At 39.3% G+C, this 23,325-nt stretch overlaps 1 protein-coding gene across 12 annotated transcripts in view; it reads left to right on the top strand.

Moving 5' to 3' along the window:
- The first annotated feature begins 143 nt into the window (after positions 1-143).
- Positions 144-23,325, top strand: part of MPHOSPH9 (M-phase phosphoprotein 9) — a 54,565-nt gene continuing 31,383 nt past the window's right edge. For 7 of the 12 annotated variants that reach the window (XR_010933377.1, XR_010933378.1, XM_067701068.1 and 4 more), the window contains exons 1-12: positions 146-294; positions 1,096-1,223; positions 2,373-2,636; positions 4,607-4,760; positions 8,972-9,061; positions 9,762-10,285; positions 11,215-11,338; positions 15,275-15,365; positions 16,804-16,892; positions 19,855-19,980; positions 20,143-20,603; positions 20,934-21,089. Coding sequence is in view for 10 of the 12 variants with exons in the window: in XM_067701068.1 (XP_067557169.1) it covers positions 2,530-2,636; positions 4,607-4,760; positions 8,972-9,061; positions 9,762-10,285; positions 11,215-11,338; positions 15,275-15,365; positions 16,804-16,892; positions 19,855-19,980; positions 20,143-20,603; positions 20,934-21,089 (1,922 nt within the window). In the remaining 2 variants the exon portion in view is untranslated. Of the gene's footprint in view, positions 295-1,095; positions 1,239-2,372; positions 2,637-4,606; positions 4,761-8,971; positions 9,062-9,761; positions 10,286-11,214; positions 11,339-15,274; positions 15,366-16,803; positions 16,893-19,854; positions 19,981-20,142; positions 20,604-20,933; positions 21,090-23,325 lie in introns of all 12 variants that reach the window. The other 5 variants (XM_067701071.1, XM_067701065.1, XM_067701066.1 and 2 more) reach the window with 5 other exon arrangements.

Raw genomic sequence — 23,325 nt, 5'->3', positions numbered from 1 at the left:
GGCTTCTTTCCCGCGTAGCTGCCGTGGGTTCCCAGAGAGCCAATCAGACGAGAGGACTTGACTGCAGCCCCGCCCCCCTCCCCCCAGCTTCCGCGGGCGTCGCACCTCCCTCTTTGGTGAGAGCTGGGGGCAGGACGGGGGAAGTGGACGCGCGCGCCGCGGCTCGGCCGTCTCTGCCCCCTTCCGATCATCCAATCGCAACCAAGACGCCGGGCGCGCGCACGCTCCCTCGAGTTTAACGGTCGCGAGAGGCGGTCGCCCGACACTGACATCGGCAGTGTGAACGGCGGCCAGGTAAGCGGCCGCCAGCCTGCGGGGAGCTGCCGGCCTGCGGGGAGCTGCCGGTCGCGGGAAACAGGGGACGCGACTCGAAGACACCAAGTTAGCGGCCCCCTGAGTGTGCTGATGTGTTAGGGCGGGGGAAAGACAACACTCCCTCGACGCAACCTCAGCGGAGCGCGCGGCCGTGTGGGGGCTTTGCTCGCGGCAGTGCACCTTTTCTAGACTCTGCCCTTGAATGACACCCGCGCGGCCCAATCGCTGAGCGCCTCTTCCCGAGGGGCGGGGGGCTTGAGGGATTTCTGTCTCTATTTTTTTTTGACCAGCTTCCTGAGCTTACTTTGAGAATCACGATTGTAGTTGTTGGACCGGTGGTTTTAACTACAGCCTCCCTGCTGCCTACAATTTAGGCAACTGCGTGGGTTCTCCTCGCCTTCATACTTTAACCCGAGAGCCGCCGCCAGCAGCTGCGGTCTGGCTGTGAGCGCGAGAACGTCAGGATCTGGCCTCAAAACCTGAAATCATGCCTTCTTTCCCCCTCTCAGGCTCCCACCAAAGCAAAACGCCTGGTTAACTTTTATATTCTCAGCAGACCCCCATCAGTCGTTCCTCTACCCCCTAACTCCCTTTTTCTGCTAGGAGCTGGGGCCATCAAAAGCGTCATATTTTGTTGATGGGAGATATAAAAGTCTCTGTTCTTATACGCATTCTCCATCAGGTTCTTAAAATTTTGCATTGTATATCTTCTTTTAAAATTTTAATTCATCCCCCACTCTCCCACCCATTCCTCCTCACCCTCACGCTTTGCTGGGAAAGCATCATCGCATTTCAAGATCCATCTGGATCTACTGCATCCGGATTAACTCAACGGGGGAAATTATAGATGGGGTTGCAGGCCGATCCGCGTCCCTGGAGAGCTTGTGTTTTCCTGCTGGAAGAGCAAGGTGATTTGAATCCAGGTATTTTCGTTGCCAGATGGAAGGTGCAGCCCCTGACTTTTTCAATACCCCATTTGTCGTTGGTGATGGGCTGAGTCACTGGGGAGAAATCCGTTTAGCTAGGTCCGGTTACCCTTGGCCTTCACACCTGTCCCTGAAGGAAATGGTTCCTTTGTGAGCTGATGCTCTCAAGGTTGTGCTTTGTAAAACCAGGCCCTAGAAAGTGGGAACCCAGAGGAACCAGAATAATAGGTAATTTTCCTCTATTGCACCCTCTGAAATTTCCATCTTGTAAGCAGCATATGTTTTCTCTATTCTTCCCCCTCCCCCACCCACTTACTCCTGGCTTTTTTTTAAGGACATGAATTTCTTAAGAAGCAGGCATGCTGTTTGACTTGTTATAGCCAGTTTACCTCTGTACATCTAGCTTCAGTTAAATTTTAGTGGACCTGGCAAATAGTTTATTTTTTAAGAAGTGATAACATGCACAGAGTACAAAAGTACTCTACGTATACAGTATATAGTGCACTCCTTCCGCTCCCACCTTGCAGCCAGTGGGGAAACAACCACTGTTAACAGTTTAATTGGCTGTTTTCAGTACCAGATTCAATATAGATACCAAGTAGTTCACATTCATCTATTCACTGTATAAATCAACAAGCATGGATACTTGGTAGAATTTATTAAAGGAATGAACAAGGCACGTATCAATAAGTATTCCAGTTGTTACACAGTAGAATTGTGTCTGGAACCTTGATTATTAAGCACATAAAATTGTGAAATATTACCTGAAAAGGTACTACTACTTCTGCAAATCAGAAGATTTGTAGATTTTTTATTGACCTAACCACTGGACTGCCAGGGAATTCCCTTTGCCATAATGTTTTAAATGTTTATCCACATTGTAGCATAAATCAGTGCTTTGTTCTTTTCTATGACTGAAAAATATTCCATTATATAGATACACAACATTTATTTATCCATTCATCAGTTGATGGACATTTGGGTTGTTTCTGAATTTTGGCTTATTATGAATAATGTTGCTATCCTTAATGTAGATTTGTATAAAAGGATTAAGGTTTCCACAGTCTTGAAAAGACAGTTGCTAGGTTTAATGGCTTTTTATAATAGTTTTTGTTCTTCATTCATTTTCAGACTCTCCTGGGACCTTCAGACATTTCACAGTCTGAATGTCAGCAGCTGAAAATGCCTTTAGACGATGAAGCATCTGAAGATGACTCAGATTCAGTTTCTTCAAACAGTGCAAGAGCCTACATTTTCCAGTGAGAGAGTGTAACAATTTCTGTACGCTATGGAAGATTTTGACTTGCGGAAACCCTTACAAAAAGCTTCATCTTCTGTAGAATCTGATATAAAAAATTCTCCCCATTCTCTTGGACTGAACTTAAGTACTAATAGGTAAGAATGGGATAGATTTTTTTTTAATGTAATGACAAATCAAAATAACTTTATTTGCATAGTTTGCCAGTTTATCCAAATAGTGTCATAGTTACTGATTTGCATTTAAAAAACCCCAAAACTATGATCAGGAACTGTTCAAGGACAGTTGTTTGGGTTAAGAATAGTTTCAATCCTTTCATGTTTTTCATTTCTCCCAGAGATGTATTTTTGCATGGGGAACATTGTGAAAAAGAATTTGTTTTGCTAGTTGGAGTTTTCTTTACACTTTTTTTGTTTTCGGTAAATTACAAGTATATCTTTAAAATTTAGTTGTCTAAATATTGTTTCTCCATTTTGAAGTTAAGAGCACAAATAATGTTTCATATTGCAGAAATACCTCACCAGTCTGGAAAGTAGCAATTAAAGTTGAATACTAGGAAGTAAGCAAAAAAGCAGGCTCTGAGTTGACAAAGTAGATGCTATCAAACAATGCATTTTATGCATTTTCTTTTTAAACTATCCCATGTTTGGTTTGTTTTTAATCAGGGCCTGTTTACTCTCATTTTGTACATAGTCTGGCAAGTTGATTATTTGGTTTCTAAATTACAGTAGGTTAAAAACAGCAAAGAGGCAGGGACCACTGGAGAGGAGATCACCTATAAAAAGCAGGTACAATAAAACAAAAGCACAGCAGTCTGGGGCCTACTGGTAAAGGAGCAAATTTACACACAGTAATAGGTCTTGAAGAAGTTGTGTATTTTAAATAAATTAATTCCTTAAAAAATGTGTTCATTCTTTGGCCTCAGGAGGAATTTAAGGCAGCTTACAAGAATACATAAAAGAAGAGGAGAAAGCATAAATTAAAATAGGGAGGAAAGGGGAAAAAAAGAAGCACAGGATAAGGTACAGAAATGTTGGCCATCGTAATCTATACCCACTTCCTGAATGTTGGCCACGCTTTTTGTTTCCTGTATCATTTGACAGCCCCTTTGAAACCCACTTCTGGAAGAAACCCCTTTTAGAACATAGTGTCTGATTTACTTGGAGGAACTTGAATGTGCCTTTCTAATGAAAATTATGTAACTGAAGCGTCTCCCTTTTCATTGTGACTGGCAGTTAAATTGGCCAAATTTAAACTTGATTATTACACAACTATAATTGTATATCTAGCACTTAATGGACAACATATTATGTTCTTTCCCTTGAATTTTTTATTAATATTTTCTCTGATCCTCTTTATTATTTAACTGTTATTTTCATTAGGTCCTCTTTTTTGCAAATGGTTTGTGAAACAAAGCAGAGTGTCAATAAATAAAGTGACCTTTCAACGGTTAGAATTTAAATAAATTTTAATGTCCCTAATTATGCCTTGTGGGTTTATAAAACAAATCTGAAATAAACTCATCTCAGATTCGGAAAAGCAGTCCTCCTGGAAAGAATCAGTGCTATTTTACACACTGGATAGGCTAAATAAGTCCTGAATATTTGCTGCTAATTTGGTTGGCACTACTTTTATTCAAAGACAGTGCAAAGATAAACATCACCTTATCACACCAAATTAGGGCGATCCAGTTAACAAGACTTGACTGTAATTCTGGGCAATGGAGAAAGAATCTCCATAACAATAAAGGTCTGTTCTTAAAGTGAGGTGAAATAATCCTCTGGAATAATTTAGATCGGAGTAGCTTAGAATTTTTCTTATTGTTTAGCAGAAACTTTTATTTTCTGCTGTACTCTGGAGTGTTCTCTCACTTCTGAAGAAGGTTTTTCTGTTGTGTTCTTAAAAATACAATTAAGTGCTGCCTGTCTTTTCACTGCTGTTTTCCCTTCGTGGACAAACTTGTGATCAGATTTTCAGCAAATGAGGTGCCATTAAGAAGGATTAAATATCAGTAGTTTTGTACTGCTCTGCTAAATCTTGAGCTGCTGAATTATTCAACACTTTGGTAGAATGAAGAAAACCATTTGAATTATTTATGTTTCAACAGAAGTAGTCCCCACCTTAGTACAAATGGGGTATCCTCTTTCTCAGGGAAGACCAGACCATCTGTAATTCAAGGTACAGTTGAAGTCCTAACCTCTTTAATGCAAGAGCTACACAACAGTGGAAAGACTGATTCGGAACTTTGGAAAAACTGTGAGGTATCTAGTTTTGTTTCATTTCTGGAATTAACAAAATAATTCTATTTATAGATATGCCTCTGCTAAACTCTAAATTATTAGAAATGTATATCCTAAAGAGCATGATACTTAAGTTATTGCTAGAATAAAGTGGTCAAGGATATTAATTAGGGAACAATATAGAACAAATGTGAAAAATGATCAGAGGTATGTTTTAACAATATATTAGTGATTAGACATTCTAATTTATACTTTAAATGTGAACTAAAATATTGTCTTTGTTCATAAAAATGAGAATTCCAAAATTATTGATATTGTTACTAATTCTGATCTTTTAAGTAACTTATACAGAATTGTCATCATTTTGTAAAGCCTAAACCCACTTTGAAATATTTCTGATTATAAAGTAAGGCTTCCGTTTAATACCTTTTCGCATTTAGCTGTGCTACACTGACTTATATTGGTTGTTCAGGTCAAGTGGTTCTTTCTTTTGTCCATAGGTTAAATTGTGACATAAAAATTTAACAGTTAAAAGAATACTTATAAATAAGTTTTGTTTCATGGAATAATGCCCAAGATAGACTTTTCCAAGGCTAGAATTGATAACACTTTGTAGAAATGTGTAAAACATTATTATTAAATTCTTTAGAGAGCAGTAGATTTTGTTGTAAATGTTAATCATAGTTTTAAAACTATGTAGAATAAATGGAATGAAATATTATCTGGTTTAAGAATTCAGCAGCAGCCACCCCTAAGTGTAATTACTTATATTCATTATACATAATCATTGGAGTTATAAAAATGACTATTATGGCAAACTTAAAAGAAAACTGAGTTTTAAGTTTTGATACCTTTTTTTTCCATATAACAACCAGTATGTGCTAGTGCAAACGACCTATAAAATGCCATTGTAAAATGATGTAAATAATAATGGAATGTTTTATGAAATGCTTCCCCTAGTATACTTACTCATTAGCTTATAATACCTGAATTGATATGCTTTAAAAAAAAAATGAGGCATTGCCTCAATGTGCCTTGACTTCTGACAAATTCATTTTTAAGTAGAAATTGTTACTTTTAGTCTTTGAAATCAACAACTTAAATCAGAATCAGAATATATTTGTGAATTTAAGACACAGATGATTACAAGCCAGAATACCAACCAGGTACTTACACCTTTTAACATCTGAACCAGTTTCTTTCTTTCTGCCCTTTGTTCTCCTGTGATCTAACAGATTATTTTTATTCTGTTGAGTATTAGTTGACTGCTTAATTTTTATAATGTAGGCATATAATTGATTATTCACTGAAGAGCTTCTTAAGCTATTTCTTACTTTGACAGAATATGAAATACTTTTTTGGCCATTTCAGTAAAATTTCCTGAATTTGTTTTGTGTGTTTTCAATAACATCAACATCAATAACATCAACTTATATTGTCCTGAAATGAAATTCACAGGTAATATAACCTGCCTGTATCTGCTTTTAAAAAAAAATCAATGTAATGTCCTGTGCTATAAAAGAGGAATAATAGTTACTTATAATAAGATAATATGTAAATGTATAAATACTCAGACATATCCACATTAGAAAACATAATGTAGCAGCAGTCTGGTGTTTACTTCTATGTAGACTCACCTTGAACGCAGCAGCTATCAACACAGACTGATACATCTGCCTTGCACTGATGATCCAGCACTGCAACTGGTGACATGATTTTTTGAAATGGTGACTCATTTCTGAGCAAGTTCTGAAACATCTTGGTAGTTGCATTCCTGGACAATTTGGTGATTTGAAAACTATGCAAAATATGTATCATTCTTATAATATAAAATGGACACAGGACAGTTCTTTATTGTCAGGGACTATCCTGTGATTTGTATCCCTGGATCCTGCCCACTAAATGCTCGTGGTGCTCCCGCTATCCTCGTGACAACCATGACCTCACAGATTTTCAAAATATACTTCCCCCATTGAGATCACTGCTTTACGTGCATCACATTTAAATTTAAAATTTAGTCCTCTCAGCCACCTATGAGGTGTTGCTGTTCCCCTTTTATAAATTAGGAAACTGAGGCATAAAGAAGTTAAATTTACTTGTTCAGGACCACCCAGGTTGTTGGTGGAGAGGTGGGAGTCTGGCCTGGGAAAAGCCCATAGGATGTTTCCCAGGCCAGGCTAGAGCAGCGGACGGCAGCAGCCCCCGTTCAGGCTAATAGCGCCAGGCACCTGCACTCAGGGGAAAACTTGGCACCCATGCCCTCCAGCAGTATGTAAGATGTGGGTGGTATACATAGGTTTAGTTGGAAATGCATAATAGCCCTTCTTAATAATTAAGTGTATAATGTTATTCACAGTATTAATAATATTCTTAAATTAGCTTACTTAAAATTAAAACATTAACAATAAAGTCTGACTTGGAAAAACAAAGTCTCCACTAATTTATGGCCTGAATGAACTCTATTCATTTGTATCCTAAATAAGAAAATGATGATAAGGATGTGATTAATCTCAAGTGTCTCACATACTATGAAGCCATTTTTTGTTAAGTAAATTGTTATTCTATCATAATTTAGTTTTATGTGAATAATAACTTTATTAGGATAAAAATAACTCCTAAAGGTATAGAGGTATAACTGAATAAGAAAACTGTTGCCTGATGATTTCTTTTATGTTTTGATTAATATAAGATACTTTATAAGTTGAGAAGGTAAGGGACTTGATTTGATCTAGTCCACCTTGTCCTGAAGTCAATTGATTTAGATTTCACGCTTCCTATCAGTACCATCGTATTTCATTTTAAGGCTTCCTTTTCCAGTCTTGAGGTTTTCTCCACTTTACCTTAATACCGTTATACAGGTTTCAACTTAATTCTGTTATATAAGTGGCTTTCACCATGAACCTGAAGGGTCTCTGGATTGTGTAGTCTATAATACCAAGAAAAGCGCAGCTAGCAGTATCCATTGTTATACACTCGTTTAGACTGTATATCTGAGTGTCCACTCTTGGCCTTGTGTCCTAGGTGCTGGAGGTGGGGTGGGCGCAGGGGTGGGAGACAGACAGGTTCACCAGGAGAACAAGTGAGAGACTTTCCGACTGTGGTAAACGCTCCGAAGGAACTAAACAGGGTGCCAAGAAAGAGAGAGTGACTGTGAGGGTGGTTTGGGAAACTCTTCGAGAGAAGATGATAATTGAGCTGAAATCGCAGGGGGGGAAGAAGCCAGCCATGTTGAGAACTGCGGAGAGGGCTTTCCAGGTAGAGGGTACAGCAAGTGCGAGACTTTTGAGGCGGAAGACAGTTTTGGCGTGTCCAGGGAACAGAAGGGGGCCAGCGAGGCTGGTGTGTGTCGAGGAAGGGACAGAGAGACTTGAGATGAAGCTGGGAGGCGTAGATGAGCCAGATCACGCAGGGCCCTGTAGGGAATGACCAGAGTGGAAAGGCACCGAAAGGTTTTAAACAGGGAAGCCAGTTGTGGTAGCTACTTGTTGACATTGTATGTTATTACATACGGTCTGTTACTGAAAGTAGACCAGCCTTTAGATTGAATTCAGCCTCTGGAGAAGTCTGTGCCCCCTCTCCTCCCGTGTTTTGGCCTAGTCTAGTTATAAGAGCACTTAACTACTCTTGGGGGTCAGGATGGATCAGGACCTAAAAGTGGCCGTGAAGGGAATTATAGGTCACTTCCATAGGTTTTCAGAGTCATTTTTTCGTTCTTTTTCAGCTGCAGTGCTTTAAAGCACTTTAATATCTGACTCTAAAAGAGGTTTTTTAACTTGAAGAACAACTAAATTAGGGATCAGATTCTCCTAATACTAAACTATTTGTTGTTTTAAGATGTGGGATTCTTTTTCTGGGTCCAGGTTAGTGTTTAAGAAAACCATTAGGTGTTATGAGGAAAGGAATAGGGACTTAAGACAAATGTAAAGTACAACTAGCAGCAGTTCTTGATTAATCAGAAATGGTAGCAGATGACATCAAATTAAGATGCCATTTGAAAAAGAAGATTTACTCAGACCCTCAAATTTACTCAGACCACAGGTAACGTAAGAAAGGGGTGCCCAATCCTATGTCCGTGTACTTTTGCATTAAATATAGTTTTATAATTAATTTAGCTTATGACTTTTACATTAAAAATACATTTTAAAAAAAGGCTCTTTCCTACTGGAGGAATATTTCTGTGAAATATTAGGTTAAAAATTTATGTCTAACTAAAATATTTTATAATTTACTAGACCAGGTGGTTACAACTATTCAATTTGGTGGAAAAACAATGCCAAGAGCAGATAGTTGCCCAGCAGGAACAGTTCCACAACCAAATTCAAGTAAGTTCTTTATATTGATTCTTGTTTTATATTGTAAGGTTTGCAGAAGAACCAATTAGTTAATTTTTTTTCCCCCTTTTTTTTTGGGAGAAGGAAGGATTCTTTACTTGCAGCAAATAAGGAGAACACCGGGGATCTTTTCCCAAAGCAGTGTCTCCCCAAACTGCAAAACTGGGGAAGTTTTAAACTAAGGGTACACGCATAATCGTGAGGGGGCTTAAGCAGAGGAGAACTCAGCATAGAATTGGGACAAAGGTCCACAGAGTCCAAAGCTGTAGTTGATTGAAGTCCGGAGGGTCAGCATCATCATTCCATCCTCCACCTGGGTGGGGGCCCGAGTTCCTGGTGTCAGCACTTACTGAAGCTCAGGTTCTTTGTGTCTCATCCCAGGAAGAATGCAGTGAGAGACAAAGTGATAGGTAAGAAGTAGATTTATTTATTTAGAGGTACACATTCCATATATAGGACTCGGTCTGTCTCAAAAGGTGAGAGTGGCCCTGTGAGAAATGCCAGAGTGTGGGCCATCTCAAAGATCCCAATTAGTTAGTTCTTTATATCAGTTTTGTTTATAAACTAAATATAATGCACATGTGTCATCTTTAGGGTAATATCTCATTTTTAAACACAATATTTTAAGACATTTATAAAAATGTGATGTTAATGTACATCCTTAGCCAAACCTGTAACTTTTTATTTTCAGCGTATACAGAAGGAGATAAAAAATTTAGTCAAGTTACAGACCAATAATGCTTCCTGGGCTTCCTGTGATAGAAGTTCTTTAAGCAGACAAATATCTTCAGAAAGTCAAATGGGTTTTTTTTCTGAAAACAGTGAGAGAAATGAATCTGTTATCAGTTATCCCAAGTCTAAAGAACCTGAAATGCAGCGAGAAACATCTATGTCACAACCAGACTGCAATGTGGATAGTAGCTCAGTGAGCAGTGGGTATGGTACCTTTTGTGTCTCAGAACTAAATACCTACAAACCTAAGGACGCTCAAGAGTTCATGGAGCACGCAGAGGTTTCTAAAGGACAGTTTGGAGCGCCGGTGGTGCAAAAGGAGTCACTTGTAGATGGTGTGAAAAACCAGAGTTTTTATATACATACAAATGAAGAATTTTGTGCATCTTTAAAGGAAGATACTCCCATTTTTCCTGGTGAATTTGAACACAGTTTTCTTGGTGAAAATAAGATTTCGGAAGTATACAGTGGAAAAACAGATAAGTAAGTAGAATTTCTCCATCACTTGAAGGGAGTTTGACTTGTTTATTACGTTTATAATAAGCTAAACATGTTTAGTAAATACAGCTGCTTTTAGTTGGAATGAGATATGTTTGAATGTCTATCAGTTTTATCAAATTGTTTTATTTATTGCCTGTGGAAAAAACTGAAATTAACAAAGCACACTACATGCTAACGACATCTGTCTTCCCATTTACAATGTTATAAGTCTACTAAAACTCTTAAGGTGAGAGGCCTTGCCAGAAAAGTACCTTTTATATTTTCTAGTCACTATCGACTTGCTGAAAATTAGAGTATAGGACTGCATCAACAGTGGAATTTTGTCACACATGTTCATATAATTTAAAACAAAAAATTATATATAAGCATACTCAGTTTTATGTTTATAAGAAGAGATTTTTGTAAGTTAAATGACATTTTGATTGACCCAGGTAAAAGAAACTTTTGGTAAGAGAAACTTTGGCTGAATGTTTGTAAAGCAAATAATCACTTAAAATTATGTTCCGTTTTATGTCTCTGACATATGTCATCCAGTGTAAGGTATTTTGCTGTGGCAACACAATCTTGGGTACCCATAAGTATAATTATAAGTCCATCTAAATAAGTATGCTTTCACTGTGGAGATATACTGAGTACTTGAAGGGGCCACTATGGTGGTTTTTGTTCTGTTCCATGGCGACAGACTATAAGTATTGTTAATCACTGCTAGTCAGTCTTTTTCTTCATTTTGCCTTTAATAGTAAGATATTGTAAAAAGAAATTTATGTGAATCAATAAAAATCCATCCACTCTCTGCTATCAGAAAAACAACTCAAAGCATTTTCCACTGACATAGTATCTACTAGTGTTTAGTTTTATCTGTGAAGGACAGCATTTAAAGAGAGGTGTTTTGTTTTTTTCTTTTTAAATAGTAAATCTATAACATCATGGGCTCAAAAGCTGAAGCAGAACCAACCAAAGAGAGCACATAAAGAAGAGGGGTGTTCAAAACCTATGCAAGGAAATGAGCAAACCAGGAAATCACCAATTGAGAAAGTAGGTGACAAGTCACTTGACTCTGGCATGCTTCATCTATGGACAATTAGGATAATTATGTTGAGTTTACCACATGTTCATTAGCATAAGTTTTTTGCCCTTTGTTTTGTATTGTTAATTTGTTCCATTGACATACCTTTTTTGGTGTCTCAAAGGATGGGAAACGATGCTCCAATTAGTGGTTCTTTAGTAGACTGGAAATCAAAACCAGTGAGGGATAAAGTACTACTAAAAAAAAAGGAAACATTTTGTAAAGGTCCTAATTCTCTTTGTACTGCAAATGTTTACGAGTAATACATTGTTTTTTAAAAAACCCTCAAATAATTTGTTCTGCTGTTAAGTTGTAATAAGTAGTACTCTATGTGTGAACGCTTTAAGATGCCATTATAAAAACAGTTGAAGCTTGGACAACTCTGAATTTATAATCCAAGTTGTAAGAGATTGAATGTTTAAATTCTAAACATTCATTTAATTCCTTTTGCTCATATAGCAGCTGCTTTTGTTAACGAGCTGTAGCTACTGAGTAAGTTTTAAACATCTTTAAAGACCTTTTGGCCTAAATTGTCATAGAATAACATTGTTCAGTATAATACATTGAAATCGCAAAGTCAAGTCTCTCTACAATCTTGATTCCTTTAGAAACTGGCCATGTCTTGATCATCCTAAACATAGTCTTTCCATCTTCCTTTGAAAAAGATCTATTAAAGAATAGAAGTTGTGGGGACATTCCTGGTGGCGCAGTGGTTAAGAATCCGCCTGCCAGTGCTGGGGACACGGGTTCGAGCCCTGGTCCAGGAAGATCCCACATGCCGCGGAGCAACTAAGCCTGTGCGCCATAACTACTAAAGCCTGTGCTCCTAGAGCCAGTGCGCCACAACTACTAAAGCCTGTGCTCCTAGAGCCTGTGCTCCGCAACAAGAGAAGCCCCCGCATTGAGAAGCACATGCACTGCAATGAAGAGCAGCCTCTGCTCGCCGCAGCTAGAGAAAGCCTGCACACAGCAACAAAGACCCAATGCAGCCAAAAATAAATTAATTTAAAAAAAAAGAATAGAAGTCGTAAGAAGGCAGTCCCCCAGCCTTCATAAGGCAATATTTCTCTTTCAGTCATTTTTCTTTCTTCAGCCCATGATACTTAGGCTTCTTGATATCATCATTTTTTTAACTTGCTCACATTTGTGTTGAGGAGGGAAATGAAGGTGAGGAAGCTACATGAACCGTCAAGCCTCGGGGGCTGGTGCTGTATTGGTAGCTCTGTTCTTTTGAACCTGTGTGCCGTCAAGCATGGTATATCCTTATTTGGTGTGGTGACATAAAAGCATTTGGAGACTGGGGTGAAGGTTGTTTTTTTTCATTGGAATAGGTTGGCAGAAATGGAGAATGTTTTCATATATAGTAGCTTCATTTTTTCTGTTTTTATCTTAACTGAAACTCAGTTTGTGGAGACTTTTTCACTTCTGATGAACTTTGGATTTGTGGTGTGTAACTTGGTGGATTCACTGTCTTTTGTGACTGTGGATCAGTATTTGTTCTATGTAGCCCTGTGGTTTCCAGAATTTGCTGCACATTGGAGTCACCTGAGGAGCCTTAAAACTCTACTTATGACTGGCCGCCAGCCCCAGGTGGTCTGTCCTCATTGGTGCAGTTGTGACCTATGATCAGGTGGTTTAAAAGCTCCTCAGGTGATTCTTATGTGCTGTAAAGCCTGGAACCAATGATCTAGCCTAATTTTCTCCCTTGATTCAGTGGAGAATCGACAAGCAGCTGAAGGATCAGAGACACTGCCTGAGAAATATGCCCTTGCGGGGGATAGGTCTACCTAGTAGCCTGTTCTGCCTCTGGGGATGTCAGTTGCGCAGGGGGTAAAGCTGTGATGAGGGCATGATTCCGTTTGGATTTTTCCTTTTCTTTGATCATCTCTGGACAAGTTTTATTTTTCCTATTTTTTAAAGGTGAATTAGATATTTTTGCTATTAAATCATTAGGGGAAATCAAGTTTCTTTGGTGTGTCCAAGTTTTAAATGGCTTTCAGGTAGTGGTGGTTATTGAATCAGACACCACACCTGAAATGCACTTCTTACCTGCATAATTCTGAATCAAATTCTGTGGATTCACAAAAGTTGGAACTTTCTTCTTTAGTTCATCCTTTCTCTTCTCCCATTGTTTCTTTTTCCATTTTCAGTCTAAATCCAGGGAATCTTTATGATCAGAATTCTCTTGGGATCCAATTTTCTTTTTATACAAGGTAGTTTATTTGGGGTCCTAGCTATCTTGAAGCATGTCTTGAAATTGGATATTGTTTAGCACAAGGATTTTCCAAAGCTCAAGTCGGTCTTTGTTTCCTTGGTCCTTTGTCTGGGACAGACTGGCTGTTACCATTTCCCCAGGTGTGGGCTCCATGATGGTTTTTCAGATGCTGCTAGACTGTTACTGATGAAGATCCTGTGCTAGGCTGAGGCCAGCTTCTTGGGAAGGGCTTTCCTTGCACCATACTTTCGTTGCTCTTCAAAAGCCAGGCCTGTTTTCTTCAGCCGATGCCTTGTGGCCCGGAAGAGTGCAGCAGGCAGCCGTGTGAGGTGAGCCCCCTCCAGCCAAGGGGGCGTGTGTCGACTGAGCACGTTAAGGTTTACACCAAAGAACCAGGAAAAAGTAAAAATATTTTAATTGGGATTTTTCACTTATTCTTCTGCAGTCAGCTTCTCCTGGTCTGTTAAGTACAGAGACGCAACAGAAATTTGAACAGGTAGGCGTTTTAGGAGAGACATTTGATGAAAAGGAGGCTAAAGTGGTGCCTTAGAAGGCTGAGGGGATAACCCCTCCTTGGTATATAGAATGTCATCAGCTTAGTGTGCTTTTGCTTTTGCAGTGGGTTCACAGGTGGTTGTAAGCAAATAGAGCTAAATACTTTTTAACAGGAATTAAAAGTTTGATGGTGGTGAAACTCATAAGAAAAATTCTGATGAAAATCACATATCTCTCTGGGGAAACACAGATTTCTTGTGACAATGCCAGAGATATTGTGAAGAGAGTTTAGCTTAGAATTTTTATTAGAATTGAGGATAAGTAAGCATTTTTAGCCTTTTCTGGTAACCAATTATTTGCATATAAGATGTAGTCTACTATTTAAAGTTCATAGTAATTATTGATATGCAGTTTTCAGAGTTGATTTATTGTCTTAATGATAAAAATGAATTGTTTTGGCTTTTACACTAATTTTTATACTAAACGACTTTAATTCTAGGCACTTGAAGTTTCTTTTGGAAGTCGATGGCAAATTATAAATACATTTTCTCTTTTTAAAAAAATTAATTAATTTATCTTTGGTTGTGTTGGATCTTTGTTGCTGTGCGCGGGCTTTCTCTAGTTGTGGTGAGCGGGGGTTACTCTTCATTGCTGTGAACGGGCTTCTCATTGCAGTGGCTTGTCTTGTTGTGGAGCATGGGCCCTAGGTGCACAGGCTTCAGTAGTTGTGGCATGCAGGCTCAGTAGTTGTGGCTCGCGAACTCTAGAGCACGGGCTTAGTAGTTTTGGCGAACGGGCTTAGTTACTCCGCGGCATGTGGAATCTTCCCGTACCAGGGTTCGAACCCGTGTCCCCAGCATTGGCAGGCGGATTCTTAACCACTGCGCCGCCAGGGAAGTCCATAAATGCATTTTCATTCTGCACTCATATTGTCTGCTTCCGGTTTCCTCTTTCATCTCCACAGAGAATCAAAATAAACTTTTGTAAATTACACAGGAATAGAAAATCCTTCATTGTTGATTCCTATCATTTTGCGGTTCTTGTAACCATGGGGAAAACCAGGCTTGCTTTCTTTGTGAACCTCTGAAAGTTTCTCTGCGCCTGGGTTTGACACCTGGCTCTTACTCCTTGTGTCAGCAGTCTGTGCCTAAGGATTTTTAGCTGGCAACTAATGGTTTTCTTTCTTGAATTGTAGTCTGATTTCACTGCTGCTACACATTCTCGAGCTTTTTACCTCAACAAACCAGATGAGAGTCCAAATTGTTGGATGTCTGATTCAGGAACAGGTATGATACTTATATTTCTAAAGAGTTTTTTTTCAAAATAATAACGTGTGCATTTCTCATAGGGTGATAATCATGTATATTAGAGTGGTTTCTGTAAAAGTATTATGTGTTGTCTTGTGCCTCTGGTAGCTGTAACATCCTTACTTGCCTTACTTTGTGTTACAAGTTCTGTAAAGATAGAAAGCAGTACTTTTGCAGTTATTTCAAACAGCTGCAAAAATCATCTCAGCATTTTTCAGATACTCCAAAATGAATTAAGAAATTCAAACTGTCTGTAAGCCATTCTTTACTCTCCACGGTGAGCTTATTTTAGCTTTAATGGCTTTACATACTGACTCCTTTTTCCCACAATCCCACATCCAATTCAGGATGAATTAGCTTTGCCTTGTGAAAATTACCATGATCCGATCACCTGTCACCACCTTCCTGCTCTCACCCTAACAGAGCCCCATCACCTGTCCCCTGGGTTCCCGCGAGCTTCCTAACCAGCCTCCCTGCTTTCACCCTTGCAGCTTCCATCTGTTCTCAACACAGTAGCCAATGTGATCCTTCTTAAAGACAGGTCAGATCTTGTGACTCCTCTGCTTAAGCCCTGCGGTGGTTCCACTTCCCTCAGAATAACAGTCAGGAGGGAGTCTGTCCTTACAGAGCCTGCAGGCCCGGAGACATCTAGCTCTGCTCTTTGACCTCACTGTCTGGGGCTCTCTCCCTTTCTCTGCTTCAGTAGAGAGGCTGTTTGCTCAAATATGCCAGATAAGTTCTCATTTTAGGGCTTTTGCTTTGGCTGCTTCCTGTATGTGGAATGTTCTCCCCCGCCCCTTACGGGGGAGCTCCCTCATATATGGTTAACACGGCCAACCCTGACCACCCTATTCAGAAAGAGCGCCTGCCCCCCCTTCCACACGCACTGCATATCCCCTTACACTGATTTGTAACTTTTACTAGAGTGCTCACCACCTTCTGACATACTGTGTGTACTGTATGATTGACTTACGGCTCACAGCTCCCTCTTCACGCCTCCTCCTCCCCAGCTGGTACAGTAAACGCTCAGTAAGGATTTGACTTATTGAATTCTTTAGATTGCTTCTGGGTATGTCTGTACTGTGCGTAAAGGAATTGTCTTTAAAAAAATATTTTAAATTGCACGTGTTTATCTTGACTTTTAATAATATGATAGTTCAGTTTAAAATATTTGGATCATTAAGTTAGGACTCTTACATGGCAAGGCATTTATGTGAATTTTTTCCCTTCCAAATTCAATTTCCTGTATCCAGATAGCCAAAAACTTCCCGTATTTAATTTTCTTTAGGTAAAAATAAGTTATTCTAGAACACATACTTCCCATGTTTAATTTTCTTTAGGTAGAAATAAGTTACTCTAAAAGCATTTTTGTTCTTTTTCCTCACCCTTATCTATTCTGTGTATTTGTTCACATTAGGACTGACTTACTGGAAACTGGAGGAGAAGGACACGTATCACTCTCTGCCTGAGACACCAGCCTCCTCCACGGATATATCACCAAGCCAGGTAATTTAATAACCCACGATGCACGTGTGTATTTGTTGTACAATTGTATATACTGGTTCATTTACAAAGTTTGTATTTTTCAATTGCTGATATACAGAAAAAAGCGTGGGCTTTAAATCATATCTGCCTGCTTTCAGGTTTGGTCTCTGTCGTTCACTGCCTGTGTGATCTTAGGAACGTTACTTAAAAATGGAATTAAAAATGCCTGGTTAGTGTTTTATGAAATTAAATGACATGGTTTTGTGCCCACTATTTTATATATAGTAGGTACACAAATAAACTTCTTCCCCCGTTCCCAGGCGTGGTTTTGATTTTCTGTTCTGTTAACACCCTCCCGCTGATCCGTTTGTATCATAATTATGAGCAATTTAATTTGCTGTTTTGATTTTCTTTGAGCAAGAAATGTAAATATTTTGTTGACTTCAGAGCAAAGAAATAAAAATATCCAGTATGTGTACATCGATGTATATATCTCACTTCTGTGTTTAGATCAGGAGATGAGAGAACAGGTTGGAGGAAAGGAGAGATACAATTAAAGTAACCAGGAGAGCTGTAAACACGAGTGACAGGCATAGATGGACAGGACAACATGGGACCAGTGTATTTTTGGACATCAGAGTCCCAGAGAGGGTGGGAACCAGCATTCTGTCCTTCAGGAAAGGAGGAAAAAAGAGACAGATAAACACTAAGAAGGAAGGGGGGGAAGTGAGATTGAGGGGTCTGGGAGACTCGGTGGGCTTTGCAACTACAGGGCTCACTGTTTGTGTTTCTTGGTCTTCAACATCAGTAAATTAACACTATATTTTGTTGACTCAAAATATAAAGTTGCCATAAATTTTAAGACTTCCTGTTTCACATTCTACCAAGAAAAAAAATTCATCAATCCGACGGATACAAAGCTTATCCCTTAGAATTTATATTTTGTAGACTTAAACATATATTTTTATCCTATAATTCTCGTACATACTTATGGATAATATAAGTGAAGTAAATTAGTTGAAACTTCTTTACCTACAGGAGCTTACACTCCACACTCCTCTCTTTTTAAGTCAGTGTTGGTTTCTGTGTTTTCCACATGCCATTTCCCTTGGGCCACCAAGAGCATTGGTGACTTGGCATTTCTTTAAAAAAGGATGAAAGGCCTTGGTGCTGAGTTTTTACCTGGCTTAGTAGTTATGTAGGACTGGCCTGCTTTTGACTCTCAGATGGGGAATGTTGCTAAACATGTCTGATTCACTGTCCCTTAAATATTGCTTCTCAGGGGTTCCAGCGTAGTCTCTAGGATTTTCTTCCAAGCTGCTGACAACTATTTGGCCAATTTTGAAAGCTTTTCTATTTGCTTATGAGCAGGCAGTGACAATTATGTCACAGCTGCTACTTGACCAAAGGCATTTGTAAGATGCTGTTAATTACAAGAGACATCCTCACTTCAGAGATGTTAAAATATGACAAGAAGGGAAATCATAAAAGCGGTGAAAAGGAAACTCCCTAGCAGTCCAGTGGTTGGGACTCTGCGCTCTCACTACCGAGGGCCTGGGTTCAGTCCCTGGTCAGGGAACTAACATCCCACAGGCCACTCGGCACACCAAAAAAAAAAGGTGGTGAAAAATATTACCTCGTATTACAGTGAGCTGTAAATAGCATAGTTGCAACTGTTCACCCAGGGCAGGATTCCTCAGGCTGTAGCCATAGTCCAAGAGCTGCTGCTTGGCATAGATTTCAGTGACTGAAAAGGCTTCCAGGTTGTTGGTGTATAAAAAGTAAAAATTCAAAGCAGGATTATAGAAATTGTGGTAAATTTTAAGGGTTTACATTTAACAAATTAATGCCTTTAATGCACACACAAAAAGTATAATTAATTGTCTTTTTCACAAGCTAGTTATAGAGTTTATTAAAAAAAACATTAGTTCATGGTGCTCTGCAGTCTGTCTATGTAGGGTCTGGAAATGGGACAGTTTAAAAGTTTAAAGCTATAGGACGAATGTGTTCTTTCAGTGCTTTCAATGTATCTCTCACTCAATCTGTAATCTCATTTGAGAGAATGTCCACGTTAGTTTAAATTTGAGGCCCAGGGTTAAATGGTACCCCTGTCACGCCCTACAATAAGTCCCACATTGAAATAATTTAAGCCCAGTGTTTTAATATTTGGAGTTTAGGTTTGTAACACTTCCAGTGTAGCAAAGCCCTGATTTCAGCTGTAGAAGTTAGGATTGTATCTTCTTTTTTTTAAAAAAAAATATTTATTTATGTATTTGGTTGTGTGGGGTCTTAGTTACAGCATGTGGGCTCCTTAGTTGTGGTATGCAAACTCTTAGTTGCGGCATGCATGTGGGATCTAGTTCCTCGACCAGGGATCAAACCTGGGCCCCTTGCATTGGGAGTGAGGAGTCCTATCCACTGTGCCACCAGGGAAGTCCCCATATCTTCTTATCTTACTAATTAAAAAAGGGTCTTATTTTGATTGGGTAACTTCTTTCTTAACACTTCTTGTTGTCTGCCAACTCTTAAACACGAATATAACTACAGAGCTGGGGAACTCCACCTTTTGACACCTGTCCCTTTGAGTCACAGGAAATTAATCTGGCCAGAAGTTTTCTTGCCCTGCTTCCTTCATTCATTATGAAGTCTTTTCTTACCTCGAAACTTTGTTCTTATTTTGAGTAAGGAGATTACCAAGGATTTTATTCTTTGGAAGTGTTCTTAGGCTGCTAAATATCTTAGGTTTAAATTATCCCCTTAATATTTATTGTTAGAGGGTATGAAAATTTTTTCATTCTGAGGGAGCCTCATAATAGGTAATGACTTCCAAACTCTTATTACAAATCTGGCAGTCTGGCATCTCAGTTTATTTTAAAGTTTTCAAAAATCTTTTTATGGTGCTGATCTTGATATCAGGAAAGTAAACTTTTTTCATCATTGATTCGTTGATAATGTTTAAATAATTTTGTTTCATATCTTTAAGTCTAATACTAGTAATGAGATGAAGCTACCATCACTGAAGGATATTTATTATAAAAAACAGAGGGAAAACAAGCAGTTACCTGAGAGGAATCTCCCTTCTGCTTCCAACCCAAATCATCCACCGGAGGTAAAGTTGACAGCACTCTGCTGAGTGGCAATGAAAGATGACTCATGACTCTTAACTCTCATCTTGAGCTTCCTTTTCCCTAGGAGATCTAAAGCCTACTCACTTGAAAACGAAAACTGAGTACAGAGGGCGAGAGCTTACTGTTGTCTGTCTTATTTCTAGGTACTGACTCTAGACCCAACGTTATACCTGAAGCCAAGCCAGCAGATTTCAGGGATTCAGCCACATGGCTTTTTGAATGCCCTTGATGACAGAATATCCTTCTCACCGGACTCCGTTCTAGAACCTAGTATGGCTAGTCACTCTGACATAGACTCGTTTTCACAAGCAAGTCATGTTACTTCTCAGTTATCTGGATTCCCAAGATATCCTTCAAGTACAAAAGTGTCTCCAGTGGACTCTTGGAAAAATCATGCATTCCAAAATGAAAGTAGGACCAGTTCCACGTTTCCTGCAGTATATGCTATTGGTAGTAACGACATCTCAGTCAACAGTGTAGATGAAGAAAACACTGGCCTGGTACCTTTTGCCTCAGTCAGTCAGTCCCAGCTTCCAGGTACAGCCAGTGGTGTCCCAGAATGCATTTCACTGACTTCCCTGGAAGATCCTGTGATATTGTCTAAGTATGTATTTCAGTGAATGGCTTATAATGTCAATAGGTTTTTTATGATGTCTGCTTGAATGATGAAAATTGTTTTTATTGAACTTCAGTAATGTATAAAAAATTAAAAAGATAATATAATGTTTATAAGGTAGACCATCTAAAAATGAATGTCTTTTTATTTTTTTGCTTTATTAGTTGTCATCTTGTGTATTAATCTATTATATTTTCTGTGGGTGTATAAAGGAAAAAGGCTGTATTTTTATGTATGAGAATCATTATGTTCTTGGTTTTTCTTATTGAGATAGTGAGGAGATGCTTTCTAAATGATGGTTTTTCCTCTCACCAACAGGGTTAGGCAGAACCTGAAGGAAAAGCATGCTCGACACATCGCAGATCTTCGAGCTTATTATGAGTCAGAAATAAATAGTTTGAAACAGAAACTGGAGGCAAAAGAAATTCCTGCAGTTGAAGATTGGAAGAAAACCAATCAAATTCTTGTAGACAGGTAAGACTTATAATTTAACTGTAAAGTTAGTGTTTCTCCAACTTGGATATATTATTTTCCCCAAAGTATAACATATTATGATGTTAAAACACTTTGAAAACGTGTGCTTTAGATTTGAAAATTTTCACACAGAAACATGTTTGCCTAAGTAATTATTTTTAAAGATTTGAGGGAATTCCCTGGCAGTCCAGTGGTTAGGACTCCTTGCTCTCCCTGCTTAGGACCCGGGTTCAATCCCTGGTTGGGGAACTAAAATCCTGCAAGCCGAGGGTGCAGCCAAAAAATAAAGATTTGAGCCATCCTCTTACAAAACACTGATAATTGATGAGGACATTTGTTTTGTGTGGGCGAAATACTGAGATAGTTGAGCAGATTTTGTATATGTAAAGGAATGTCATTTATGGGCGAATTAATGCTCTATGGATTCCCTAATAAGTCTATGATTGATGTCCTGGGGCAGTTCTCAACCTTTCTTCATACCCAGAAATGCATAACTTTAACCCAGACACTCATGAACCTGTGGAAACAGTTATCTCATTCAAAAAAACCATAGACACACAGGGGAGAACGGTCTTATACTAGGGATAGCTTTCCACTTATTTTAGAGAGAGAGAATCATTTACAAAATTTGATGTTTTTACTAGTATTAATAACAGCGTACTTGAGGGACTTCCCTGGCTGTCCAGTGGTTAATTTAAGACTCCACGCTTCCACTGCAGGTGGCTTGGGTTCGATCCTTGGTCGGGGAACTAAGTTCCCACATGCCATGCGGCATGGCCAAAAAAATAACAGCATACTTGCAACATACTTTACAAATGGTATTAAACAGATTGAAAACTGATGGAGTCTAGGTGACAGCAAAGTCTTCTCTAGGGCAAAAAAAGACAAAAGCCCTGGAGAAAAGATTAGGAGGGAACTGAAATCTGATCCAGTTAACAGTTTAATTTGGAGAATTCTAGGAAAACTTGCTTTTATTTATCTATTTATCTCTTTGGCTGTGTTGGGTCTTTGTTGCGGTGCGCAGCCTTCTCATTGCAGTGGCTTTTCTTGTTGTGGAGCAAGGGCTCCAGGCACGTGGGCTCAGTAGTTGTGGCACACGGGCTCAGTAGTTGTGGCTCATGGGCTCCAAAGCACAGGCTCAGTAGTTGTGGCGCACGGGCTCAGTTGCTGCGCGGCATGTGGGATCTGCCTGGACCAGGGCTCCAACCCATGTCCCCTGCATTGGCAGTTAGATTCTTAACCACTGCGCCACCAGGGAAGTCCGGAAAACTAGCTTTTACACTAGTGTGTGGTTGCTGTGGTAGTTAACATGCTGTCTTGATCCTGATCGTTTCTTTTTTGTTTGTTTGTTTGTTTGTTTGTTTTTTGCGGTACGCGGGCCTCTCACTGTTGTGGCCTCTCCCGTTGTGGAGCACAGGCTCCGGACGCGCAGGCTCAGCAGCCATGGCTCACGGGCCCAGGCGCTCCGCAGCATGTGGGATCCTCCCAGACCGGGGCACGAACCCCTGTCGCCTGCATCGGCAGGCGGACTCTCAATCACTGCGCCACCAGGGAAGCCCCCTGATCGTTTCTATAGCTTCCATTTTGCTGTTGGTGGTGGCGATGGGGGTACAATGGCAGAGAAGTAGTTTGAAAAGAGCCAGGAAAAAAGGCCAGTTTTAGGTTTTCTAGGACAAAAAGAAAAGAGTAGATACCAGGCTGGGGGAAGTTTGTTCTTATTTTTGTTCCGTTTTGTTTTTTTAAGAAGGCACAGATGACCACAGGTACTTCCTGTTGGAAAACAGAAATCTGAAAGAAGCCGACCAGCAGACCTTGTTAGGTCAAAGATGGGGTGCCAAAGAAGGGGAGCTAATTAAAACATCTTTATGTCTAGAAGCTGCTAGAGCACATGGAGCAGTGAGAGAATGTAGGAGGAGCAAATTGGAAGTCAGGGTTTTAAATAAGTGGTCGTGTTATAACAGTAACAACAGCAATCTAGGTAGTGGAGTAAATGTACTGATAGCGTGCAAATGAAGAGCAACGCGTTATTTTCTCCTACCAGTACCCCTAAAGGGCTTGATTTGGCCTACCATATAAAACTGTGTTACAGAGGACAGTAGAAACAAAATGAGAAGTTGCAGTTATTTAGAACTGGAAAAACGATTTACCCAAGACAAAAACCAATATTATGTTGTCAGTGTACACAGCAATTTTTTTCAAATTTCAGAATTGCAAATTGGGGAATCCCACTGCTATT

The sequence above is a fragment of the Pseudorca crassidens genome, chromosome 12 (genome assembly GCF_039906515.1).
Source record: "Pseudorca crassidens isolate mPseCra1 chromosome 12, mPseCra1.hap1, whole genome shotgun sequence".
Classification (NCBI taxonomy): Eukaryota; Metazoa; Chordata; class Mammalia; order Artiodactyla; family Delphinidae; genus Pseudorca; species Pseudorca crassidens.
The sequence above is the reverse complement of the archived record's forward strand: the minus strand, read 5'-3'. Positions and strand labels throughout refer to the sequence as shown.